At 59.7% G+C, this 12,069-nt stretch overlaps 2 protein-coding genes across 2 annotated transcripts; both read left to right on the forward strand.

The window, feature by feature from the left end:
- The first annotated feature begins 3,713 nt into the window (after nt 1–3,713).
- ESPNL (espin like) lies at nt 3,714–7,682 on the forward strand. Its single transcript, XM_077785781.1, has 5 exons — nt 3,714–4,020; nt 5,422–5,520; nt 5,857–5,993; nt 6,079–6,285; nt 6,320–7,682. Exons 1-5 carry the CDS (start codon nt 3,714–3,716, stop codon nt 7,562–7,564), a joined length of 1,995 nt encoding a protein of 664 aa, XP_077641907.1. The 3' UTR covers nt 7,565–7,682.
- A 485-nt stretch (nt 7,683–8,167) lies between these two features.
- On the forward strand, nt 8,168–11,834 carry KLHL30 (kelch like family member 30). The gene is made up of 8 exons (XM_021547040.2): nt 8,168–8,239; nt 8,383–9,223; nt 9,302–9,473; nt 9,658–9,744; nt 9,966–10,121; nt 10,216–10,404; nt 10,931–11,076; nt 11,395–11,834. The coding sequence occupies exons 2-8, from the start codon at nt 8,450–8,452 to the stop codon at nt 11,644–11,646; spliced, it is 1,776 nt and encodes a 591-aa protein (XP_021402715.1). The 5' UTR covers nt 8,168–8,239; nt 8,383–8,449; the 3' UTR covers nt 11,647–11,834.
- Nucleotides 11,835–12,069: the final 235 nt, after the last annotated feature.

The following is a 12,069-nucleotide window of genomic DNA, read 5'->3' on the forward strand; positions in this document are numbered from 1 at the left end:
GGGGTTTGGATTGAGGTAAGAAGCCCCCTTTTGCCATCGTTTGAGGAAAGCCGCTTCTTTTCTGCTCTTCTAGGGGACGCGATTGAAGGGAAGCCTACGTTTCTGTGCCCTCGTTGGGGTGAGGTGAGCGCCGGAGCGTGGCGTCAGTGTCGGGGCTTCAGAGGAAGGGAGCTGCAGCCGTGGCAGCGCTGGCAGGGCGGGGATCGGGCTGTGCCGCTGCATTCGGGGCGCTTCTTCTGCCCCCGGCCCGGCAGCGAAGGGTGCGGCGCGGAGCCCTGCCGGCAGTGCCGGGGCTGGCCGGGGCGGAAGGGGAGCTGGGCGCGGCTGGGCTGCCGCGGGCCCGCCGGAGCCGCGCCGGTGCGAGCCGTGCGGAGCCAAGCGGAGCTTTGGCCGGGCCGGCGGGCGGGGGAGGCGGCGCGGGCGCCGCGCCGGTGCCGGCCGGTGCCGCCGCTCCGTCCGCTCCGGGCGCGGGGCTCGGGCGCCGCCGGGGCCCCCCGGGCCCGGTGCCAGCCCCGCTGGGCCGGGGGCAGCGGGCGGGGGTCTCCCGGCGCGGCGCCGCCTCTGCCTGCCGGAGGAGCCGCTTTCCTGCCGGAGCCGCGCTGCGCCCGGGGCCGGGAGCGCGGCTCCGCATCTTCCAGCCTCCCTCGCTGCGCTGGGTCTTTAGGGTCTTATCGATGTGTTTTAAGGATTTTGGGACTATTTTTAGAGCTCTTTTAGGAATATTTAGGGATTTTTTTAAGGTTCTTTGGGGGTTTTTAGGGGTGTTTTAAGGGTGTTTTAAAGTAGGGTGTTTTTATTGTATTTTAAGGGCGTTCTGAGGCTATTTTTATGTTTTTGTGGGGGTTTTAAGGCATTTTGAAGATGAGGGTTTTTTTTAGGGCATTTTTATGGGTTTTTAGGGTCTTTTCATGGCATAGAGGCTGAGGGGCAGCTTGAGGGGCACTGTGGGGGCTTGAGGGTGACAGAGGCTGGGTCTGAGGGGGGAACAGGGGAGGGGACAGTGGGTGGCACAGAGAGATGCTGAGGGGGGCAGGGGCAGCTGGAGGGTGACAGAGAAGCTGGGGGCTGAGGGGCAGAGGAGAGGGATTAAGGGTGGCACACAGGAGCTGAGGGGCAGCTGAGAGGGGGCTTGAGGGGCAAGGGGGGGCTCGAGGGTGACAGCCAGAGCCTGAGGGCTGGGGGGCAGAGGGAGGGGTCAGGGGTGAAGGGAGAGGGTCTGAGGGCTGGACAGTCCAGTGGAGATCAGGGCTACAGGGTACAGCTTAGGAGGCAAGTTAGGGTACAGATGCAGCACCACTCACCCCAACACCAACCTCACCCTAAGCAGCCTTTTCCCTTTTCACCCCCAACAACAGCAGCACAGCACAGCAAGCCTGACAGCGAGACCACACCGGAAGCCTCCCACTGGGACAGGGCAGCGACCCTCGCACCAGGACACTGCCAGAACCCTCAGAGGACAACAGGACCCGCTGCAAAAAGGTAGGGATGACATCTGTGGACTAGAGAGCAACAGGAAGGGGTTTGGAGGCTGAGCAGGCTTCCTTGAGTTTTTTTTGTTGCAGGGTTACTAGGAATACTTAGGGGATTTTTGAAGGCTTTTTCTGGTGTCTTTTAGAGTATTGTTACACCTTCCTAATGGCTATTTTAGAAATCCTTGGTGCATTTTTAAGGTCAGAATGTGGGACAGACAGGATGCCCGTGGAAAATGCAGAGTATAACTGGAATGCAGTGGAATGCTCTGGGAAGGTGCCAGTGGAGGGCCAGTGGGTCAGGTGCCATGCTGCTGGTCTAAAGGTTGTGAATTCTGAGCAAAGCAAAGTGGTTGTGGTTAGGGTTTTATGGTGGCAGATGTCTCAAGGAGAAATCCAGCACAGAAAAAAATAAAGCCCCAAGCTTTGCACTCTCAGTTTGCAACAGGTATTCGGCAAGAAAAAAAAATCACTGAGTACTTGGGGGTGGGAGATGCAAGATGAGAGAAATCCTGCGCCGTTTTGACATTGAGGAGGCAAAAGGAAACTTGGGACCTGACAAACCAGGGGGATCGCAGGGCCATGGGAATGAATGAGGGATATCTACATGGTGAAAGCAAATTCAGAAGCCCAGATACCTGGCATCAGTTTGTAGGGCTCCCTTGGGACTGTCAGGGCAGCACAAGTTTGAGGGGGGGACGACTTCGGTCTGGGGTACAACCTTTGATGTATGGACTTTTTGCAGTCAGATCCCAGCCCAGGGCCAGGGGCCCTTCGGCACATGCTTTGGCCATTTTCCCTGGGAAAGAAAACTCACCAGTCCAGGTTCCTGATGTCAGTTTGTCGGGCTCTCTTGGGTCTATCAGGGCAGCACAAGTTTGAGGTGGGGACAATTTCAGTCGGGGGTACATCCTTCGATGAATGGACTTTTTGCAGTCAGGTCCCAGCCCTGGGCACATACTTTGGCCATTTTCCCTGGAAAAGAAAGCTCACCAGTCCAGGTTCGTGGTGTCAGTTTGTAGGGCTCCCTTGGGACTGTCTGGGCTGCACACGTTTGAGGTGGGAACAACTCTGTTCTGGGGTACATAACTTTTGTACATACATCTTTTTTTGTACGTATCTTCAAGACTTGGGGAGTGGGAGCTGTGGGAGGGAAAGCATATAGTTGTAGAAACTTGGGGCGTGCATAGGATATTTATATTAGGATAATAGCTGTAAAATAAACTTTTTTGTTCACTTGAAGCATTAAAAAGCAGACATTCTTTATCAGCGTCGGACACAGGGAAGAGTGTCTCCTTGAATCTGATGTGTGTGGTGAAAGCTCACAACAGGGTATTTATTGCACCCTGAACATACGGATTCATTTTAATGGACCTCCTATCTAATACACTGTCACTATAGGACATGTGAAGGCGCAAAGCAAGCTGCTGCAATTGCAAAGGTGAAAAAGAGGAATTTTATTTTCTGACTCCAGCATTTATACTTTTGCAAAAGTGACAGTGGATTGGAGGGTGAATATGCCACCTCTCCAATGACATTGGATAAACTACTAGTACATCAAATTTCTCCACCTCTGTGGAGGAATGGTAAACAATATATAGTTCTTAGAAAGTTATGTGTGAAAGTTCTCTACAAGAATGTAAACTCAGAAGGCTTTAGAAAATCTTAAGAATCAAGGCAACAATACACAAACACCACTTTCCTAGAACTAATTTGCCTGCATTTGCCTTCTACTGCAAGTCCTTTTTTAGTCACGGATTTCATCTAAAGGGGTATCTGGTGGGCATATTCACTGAATGCATCAATATTACAGGTGATCTTTCTTTGAACATTTTCTTTGGACATCTACTATTGTTTTTTGTTATGTAACTTGCAAAAAACCCCTCTGTAGTCCTCTGTCTGTTTCTCCACTGGTTACTGCTTTCCTTTACATCTTGTTGTCTTTTTTGCTAGTTAGTCCTAAAGCTCTATTCTGCAACTTCAGGGGAACTGAAAATTTCTAGTCTCTGTGTTATTTATCAGTAATAAATTTTTCTTGAGACTGCCTCTTGTAGACAAGTCTCAATACTTCATTTTCCAGCACAAAGTGATACAACAACTGTATAACAGTTAATACAAGCATGCACACACAATGATTTCGGTGACTATTATGATATGAACGCATAATAACGAGGCAAACAGACACCAATATCCACAGCAGCAGCACCAAACAGAAGCAGAAACTCTGAGACCACCTCAGCACCGATGGCGGAGGTCGGGCCAGAGGCACCAGCGCCAGGAGCCGTCCGGGTCTGCCGCATCTGCGTGGATTTCCTGCGGAGCCCCGCTGCTGCCGTGGAGCCCTGCGGGCACGTGTTCTGCCACGCCTGCATCCAGCACCAGGCCGGCCACGACCCCGCTGCCGCCTGCCCCATCTGCCAGGGGCCCATTGAGGCCATCCGCCTGCTGCAGGGGCTGCAGAACCGTGCCGGGCGGGCCCCACGTCGGCCCCACCGCCTCCATCCCTTCGTGGTGCGGTGGCGGCAGCGGCAGGAGTTGGCTGCTCCTGGAGGTGGCCGTGGTCCGACATTCTCCGATGGGGACCGGGCACCGAGCCCCCCTGGGCTGCGCCAGCGTGTCCAGAGAGAGTTGGAGGGGCTGGACAGAAACGGGCCAGGGCAGGAACCAACCTCCTGGACAACCTGGGGAACTTCCATCGTGGCCACTGAGGGAGCGGGGAAGAAGAGCCGGCCTCGGGACCACGTGCACCTCCTCCCCTTGATCCCATCTGATGTGGATCCTCCATGGCCCCTCTGAAATGAAAACCAGGATGCTGAGAAAGGCCTTGCCTGGTTTCTTCTGCTCGTTTGCTCTTTAGTGCAGGATTGAGGGAGTGGGAGCTCTGGGAGAGGGAAGGATACGGCTGTGGGAACATGGGCAGATAGGGTGGGATAAGGCTGAAGAACTGGTGGAGAGGGGTGAACGTGGTTATTGGAGCTGGAGGAGAGAGGCCATCCTTGGTTGTTTCTGTGCTGCTTTGCTCATGCTTCTGGGTATGCAGCTGGGAAAGGGAAAGGGAAAGTCAAGTCCCTCAAGACTCTCTGAGCAGATCCCAAAGGGGGCCAGTGCCTGCTTTCCTGAGGAGCAGAGTGAGAAAAGAGGCAGAGATGAAGGTTTAGGGCAGAACCCCCTTTCCTCTCATGCTTCTGCACACCCTTGCACTGTGGAGAGCTGAAATCCCAGGAGATGCTCTCCAGGCTGGGGGAGACAGCCCTGGCACAACCCTGTGTCAAAGGGCTTTCTGGAAATTCCCCCCTCCTACAGCAAAGCATAACCTGCATTCAGGCTGGGGCTCTATTGCTGGACAGCATAAGCTTATCCTCCCCATGAGAGTCAGCCTGCACTGGAGCCAGGGAAGCGTGAGAGGCTGACTCTGTAATGTATCCTTGCCAGCTAATCGGTGTTTATAGGCTTAGATCTGCTGCTTCTTAATTTTATTCCAGCCCCTTGATTGAATTTCTCACATGTAAGTGAGCCCCACGAGTCCATGCTGGCCATATATAATGGATGGTGGTGGAGAGAAAGAACACAAATGTGACTGAATGCCAGTAACCAATGCCCAGGCAGTGGTGCAGCAGAACCATCTGCTGAACATGTCCCACTGCCAGAACCTGTCCTCAGTGCCACTGGGCAAGATGCTTCCTCTGTCCCCAGCACCTGGCCTGGGGCCATGACCAGACTCGGCCATTCTCTATTGGCCCCAAGAGGAGGACAAGGCTTGGAGCCAAGTCACCAAGCTACTATCTCCAGGAACGGCGCCAGTTCCACCCACTGAGCCCTGATGCTGCCACTCGATGCCCCATCAAATATTAATACAATGCTCAATGCCTCTGTGCCCTGCCCAGCACTGCAGGGCTGCCTGACCACTCCAACCTCCCCTCCTGGCCCATTTTGTTCATTTCTTCCCAAACAGGGACTTTGGGGGTGCAGCTGCACCACCTCTGGGTGTTCCCTGAGCCTGACACTTCAGGACCCAACCCCCTTCAGCAGCCAGCTCAGCCCCCCCTAGCAGGTAAGACCCTCCTGGGCCTGGGGCAGTGGGCACTCCCATTCCCGAGGAATGCCAGCCTGTCACCCCGGGGAGTGGGAGGACGGGCTGGGGGCATGAGATGCTCCGAGAAGGGCTGGCGGCCATGGGACAGCCCCGGGCTCGGTCCTTGGCTACAGGGGAACAGCGGGCAGCAGAGATTCCTCAGCTCCGTCCTGTCCTCTGAAGGAATCAGATCCACCCGTGGCTGTCCCCCGAGGAGGGTTCTCCCTAAGATCCGGGATGATGTGTCGGGCCACCCCTCAGCTGGGGGGACCCTGGAGGTTTTTGGGCCCACCTCCCCTTGCTGCCCTCCCCCAGGAGGAGGCCCGCGCTCTGCCCCCAGCAGCCGCCCGGCCCGGCAGGGGATGGAGCCCGGCAGGTCGGTGCCGGTGGAGCTGAAGCTCCGCAAGCCCTCGCAGCGGGCCAGGATCCCGGCGCCCTTCCTCGCCCAACCGGTAGGTCGCTGGCTCGGCCCGCGGCCCCCGGCTCGTCCCCTCGGCGGCCGTACCCCTTCGAGCCCCCATGACTCTGTCCGCACAGGACGGGGCGCTTGGGCCGGCGGGGCCCCCCAGGCCGGACCCCGCGGAGATAGACGCGGAATCCCTGGTGCCCACGCACGATGAGCGGGGCCGTCTCATCCCCGAGTGGAAGCGGCAAGTGATGGTGCGGCGGCTGCGGGCCCGACTGGCGGACGAGGACCCGGCGGGAGAGCAGGTACGAGGGGCACGGGGAGCAGAGGGGGCGCGGGCTGTCGGAAGCCGCTGACCGCCTCTATCCGCAGGATGCAGGCTCCTGGAGCTTCTCGCCCTCCCACCAAGCCGTGCTGGGCCCGTTCGGGGAGCTGCTGACCGAGACAGACCTGCATCAGCTGGAGAGGGCAGTGGAGAGCCTGCGGCTGCGGCGTCGTGGCGAGGTGTACCAGAGCGAGCTGCGGCGCCTGGTGCGGGAGCTACGCGCCCTCTTGCCCGCGCCGCTGCTCAGCATCTCCGTCCGCAGCCCCCCGCCTGCTCCGGGGCAGCCCCTGCCCCTCTGGTGCGGCCGCCTGGCCGGCGCCGTCAATAGCCTGGCCGCGCTGCTGGGCAACGCCGAGGGGGTGCGGGGTCCCTGCGCCGCCGCCGCCGCGCCCGCCGCCACCTCCGCTCTCCCCGCCGCCGCCGGGCATCCCCGGGAGCCAGGGGGCAGCCTGGCGCAGCGGGAGATCCGCCAGTGCGGCGTTTGTGTCCGCAGCCTGCGCGGCGCCTTCGAGCCCGCCTGGGGGGCCGCGGGGAGCGCCCCGGCCGGGGGCGGCGAGGCGGAGGCCGCCAGCGACTCGGGCATCAGCTGCGAGGAGGCGTTCTCCGACGGCGGCTCCCCGCGGCACGGGAAAGGGCCGGGGCCGGAGTGGGGCAGCTTGAGGAAGGAACGGATCGTGATGCTCTTCCTGAGCCACTGGAGACGCTCCGCGTACGCGCCCTTGCGGCCCGCCGCCGGGGACCCTCGGGAGGCAGCGGGGAGCGGGGCCCGGGCGGCGGCCCGCCTGGCGCGGCAGAGAGCGGCCATCCAGAAGCTGCTGAGCGGCTGGCGGGACGCCGCCTCCCGCCGGCCCCCGCCGCCGCCCCCCGCCCGCACCCTGCTCTCCCCGGAGCAGTTCGTGTCGGCGGCGGGGGGCGGCCCGGCCGAGTACGAGAGCCTGTCGCTGGAGCTGTTCATGCTGGGCTATTTCCGCATCTTGGAGCAGGACCTGCCCCCCGAGGAGCGCCGTGGCCGCCACCTGCTCTGTTTCGAGGTGTTTGAGCAGCTGGGCCGGCACGGCTGGCGGGCGGTGCGGGCCTTCCACCGCGCCGTCATCGACGAGATCGCGGCCGGGCGGCGCGGCTGGCGCGACGGCTTCGACGACATCAAGGCACGGTACTTCGGGACTCCGCACAGCCCGGCCCAGCGGCCGGGGCAGGCCGGGGAGGAGGGCGACGAGATTTGTCGCTACATCGATCGCAGCTTCGCCTTTTGGAAGGAGAAGGAAGCCGAGATCTTCAGCCTGGAGGAGTGATGCCGAGGGGCTTCGGAGGCCGCGGGCTGCAATAAAAACCTTCTCGGTTCTGTCCCAGCTAAGCGAGGCTTTCCGGGGCGGTGAAGAAAGCTGCTCAGCTGGGCGGGCCGCCTCAGTAGCCCAGCTCCCCCTCTCCCAGGGCGGGTGTTCCAGTCCTCGGCTGCCGCCGCGTGTTTACGGCTGCCGCGGGGTGATAGCCACCTCTATTTATAGCGGCAGCGGCAGTGCGAGCCGGAGCAGCGAGGAGGGGCATCGCGGGGAGCCCCTGCTGCCGATGGGGTGGAGGGAGGATGCTCTGGGAGCTTGTCCCTCCAGGCTCGGTGCCCAGCCGACCCCTTCGCGAGGGGGAGGCTTTCCTAAAGGCAACAGCGCCGCGGGATGGGGCAACGACGCAGATGGGCAGCGGCGAGAGCTCTGCCCGCGCGGTGCCTTTAAGAGCAGGGAGCAGTGTCCAGGTGCCGCCTAAAAATAGCGAGTGCCCCCGGTCCCGGCTGATCCCGTGTCATGCGGCGTGTCCCTGCCCAGCGCCGGGACCGCGGTCCCTTCCCTCCCGCGGGGCGGCCGGGCTGGGGAGCACTGGTGAGAGCGGGAGCGACCGCGCCGAGAGGGCTCAAATCGCCCCGAAAATCATCCCCAAAAGGCCGGTCGCCGCCCCGGCAGGGCAGCTGCGGCGTGGTGAGGAGAAAACGCGGCCATCGTGGGAGGGGGGCAGTGGGAAGCGCTTGTGCAGCCGCTGCTGTCTGTGACTCCGGCGCTGGGAAGGGGGGGAGGATGTCGCGGCAGGGGGAGAGGGAGACACCGTCGCCTTTTCCTAGCAGGGACACTCTTGCCTCCCGCTGCTCGGGCACTGCCCGCCTGCCAGGCCCCACGGCCATCCCCGGCACCATGGTGAGGAACATGGACGACTTTGACTTCTGCCTGCCTTCGCATGCCCAGGGCGTGCTGGAGGGGCTGCAGCAGTTCCGCACCAACCCCAAACTGGCCGACGTGACGCTGGTGGCCGGCGGGCGGGAGTTTCCCTGCCACCGAGGCATCCTGGCCCTCTGCAGCCACTACTTCTATGCCATGTTCTCCGGTGACTTTGCTGAAAGCATCGCAGCACGGGTGGAGCTAAAGGAAGTAGACCCCAGTGCGCTGGAGATGCTGCTTGATTTTGCCTACACGGGAAAGGTCACCATCAACCAGGGCAATGTGGAGGGGCTGATGCGGACCTCCAGCCAGCTCCACTTCCCTGCCATCCAGAAGGTCTGCAGCCGCTACCTCCGGCAGCAGATGGATGCCACCAACTGCCTAGGTATCTGTGAGTTTGGTGAGAGCCACGGCTGCCCTGAGGTCTCCTCCAAGGCCTGGTCTTTCTTGCAGGAGAACTTTGAAGCCGTCTCTCTTCAGGAGGAGTTCCTCCAGCTCTCCAAGGAGAGGCTGGCTGTCTACCTCTCCAATGACCAGCTGCAGGTGCAGGAGGAGCGGAGCCTGGTTGAGGCTGTACTGCGCTGGGTACGCCACGACCCGGGATCCCGAGCCCAGTTCCTGCCAGAGCTGCTGGAGCTGACCCACCTTGTCTCGCTGCCTGACCAGTACCTGCAGAACCTCCTTGCCACTGAGCCTCTTGTTCGTGACTCAGATGCCAGCAAGGCCCTCGTTGCCCGATCCCGCACCATGGTGCGTACCTCCTTCCCCTAAATGCCACTTCCCGAGCCAGGAAGGAGGAGCCTGACAGTCCCATCTCTGCCTCTTCAGCAGGGGCAGAGTGGCACCGGTGCCCTGAAGAACCCCCCAGCCCCACCACAGAAGCTAGAGGAGGTGCTGGTGGTGGTTGGTGGCCGTGTGCTGGAGGATGGCGAGGATGACGAGAGGGGGCTGGAAATGCCAACTACCACCAGGAACTTTGCCTTCTACAACCCTAAAAGCAGTAAGTGCCCCCCACTTCCTCCAGCTCCCTCCATGTTAATTAACCATCTGTCTACCCTGAAGGCACCTCTTGCCAAACCGGTTTAGAGAGACACTGGTGGGGTTGGGACGGGCTTGAAACATGGGTAGCTTAAAAAGTGCCATCGCTGGCTCTGGGATCATTGCTTGGCTCTGTTGGGTTTCAGGGCGATGGATGGCTCTGCCTGACTTCCCTGATTACAACAAGTGGGGCTTTTCCCTGGTGGCTCTGAACAATGATGTGTACGTCACAGGTCAGTGCCAAGGCTGGTGGTGCAGGGTGGGGCTTCAAAGAGCAGGGATGGAGGACAGGGGACAATGGTATGAGCATGAAGCACTGGTGTGGGGCCAGAGGCTCCTCTCTGAGCAAAATCCTCTCCTTACTCTCTGCTTGGGCAAATCTGGCCACAGGCAAGGAATACTCAGGGACAGCTGCACTTGGAGAGGGTGGCCCACCTGACCTGTCTCTCTCTAGGTGGCTCCCGGGGGTCCCAGAATGACACGTGGTCAACGACACAGGCCTGGTGCTTCTGCCCCAGGGATGGAGTCTGGCAGCCCATCGCTTCCATGCTGAGAGCCCGGACAAACCACACCAGCGCTGTCCTCAATGGTGAGATCTACGTGATCGGGGGTAAGGCTGCAAAGACCCTGTGGGTGCTGCTAGGATGGGGGTCCACAGGTGCCCCAGAGCAGCAGGGTGGCTGCAGTGTCCTGTCACCCTGCAGGGACAACAGTGGATGTGGTGGAGGTGGAGCGCTATGACCCGTACAACAAGAGCTGGTGTGCCATCAGCCCAGCCCTCAAGTACGTGAGCAATTTTGCAGCTGCCAGCTGCTTGGGCAAGCTCTACCTGGTGGGCTCCTGCGCCGTCAAGTACAACGCGCTCACTCTGCAGTGCTACAACCCCGTGCAAGGTGAGAGCTGACCCTGCTGCCACACCCCACCAGTGTTGTCCCCGGGAGAGGGACTGAGGGGGACCCCCAGGCAGGCAGCACCCCTGGACTGCCAAGCATGGTCCTGTGGGATGGAGCAGGTGCTGACAGGGTGTGGTGGTGGCTGTGGCCCAGGAGCCCCAGAGTGGAGCTGTTAGCAGCATGGAGTCACAGTGTCTGACACAGCTCAGAGCTCAGCTTTGGCAGAGTGGAATCTCTGAGGCATTGGGATGGGGGAGGCTGCCTGCCTTAGGGAGAAACTAGCGCCTTGTGACAATCCTCAAGCAGACTCTTTTCCATCCCACAGCACCACTACAAACCACATCCTCACCCCCCGCTATTTTTTATGCAAGACCCTCGACTGGGATGGGGACTGTGGTGCCAGTCTGCCTGGCTGCTCTGCCTCCTCCCTTTCAAATTCCCCCTGAAATAGCAATGCTTTTTTCAGCGACTGGCAGCTGCATGGAGAGCCGGGGTGGGGTGCGCTGCTAATGGCTGCTCCTTGCAGATCTGTGGAGCGTGATCACATCTCCCTTCATCCCCAAGTACCTCTCAGCCCCACGCTGCGCCACTCTGCGCGGGCTCATCTACCTCATCGGGGACAACACCAAGAAGGTCCACGTGTACAACCCAGAGGCCAACATCTGGCAGAAGGTGGGATGTGGGACCAGGCACAATCAGCCTCCCAGGGATACGGGGATGGTGTTCCCAGCTGCTTCCCCTCAGTGCCAGCACACCCCTCTCCCTCCTACCCACTCATCCCTTGGTTCTATTAACACCTACAGAGCTGAGGATGCCCCATTCCTTCCTCCCCTGCTCCCCATCACACATGCACAAGGCACTAGAGGCCCCCAAACCCCACAGATAGGAAAGATGGGGTAGGGAGACACTTCTGGTGGGTCACTGTCCTCTGTGGTGGGAGTAGGAGGTCACCAAGGAGTCCCTACACATCTCACTCTGTCCCTCACACAGGTGCAGCTCCTACACACACTGCATGAGAACGGTGGGATGGTGGCACTGGGTGACCGGCTCTTTGTCACCGGTGGCCACTGGAAGGGCATGGACGGGGACTACCGGGTAGAAATGGAGGTGTATGACTGCACCAAGGACCTCTGGACGCGTGAGGGCTCCCTGCCTTGTCTCTGGCTCTTCCACAGCTCTTCCTCCATCTTCATGGACACTTCTAAATGGACAGAACCTTTCCAGGGTGACCATGGGTGGTAGGAGAATCTCAGTGATGCCTGTCACCCTTTGCAGCCATGCTCCCCTTTTTTCTGCTGCCTGTTCAGACTGGCGAGTGGGAGGTGGAAAGCCCTGTGCCAGGCTGGCTGGGGCATCAGGAGCATATTCTCCCCCACCACTGCAGAGAAAAGGCTTTTCCTTATAAACATGCTTTGGTTAATGCTCTCTTCTTTTCATTTGTGGGTTTGTGGTTTTTTTAGAACTGCATTTCCCACCCTGCCCCCCCCCAAAAAACAAACAAACAAACAAACAAACAAAAAAACAAAAAAAAAAACCCTAAAGATTTCTGGGTATTTCAAGTCCTCCCAAAGTGTGATTCATCCCATCAAAGCCTGACATTGCTGCCTGGGGGCAGCAGCCTGTGCAAAACCCTGTTTTCTCTCCTGGGATGCGCAGCATGCACCC

This window comes from Lonchura striata, chromosome 10, assembly GCF_046129695.1.
Source record: "Lonchura striata isolate bLonStr1 chromosome 10, bLonStr1.mat, whole genome shotgun sequence".
Taxonomy (NCBI): Eukaryota; Metazoa; Chordata; class Aves; order Passeriformes; family Estrildidae; genus Lonchura; species Lonchura striata.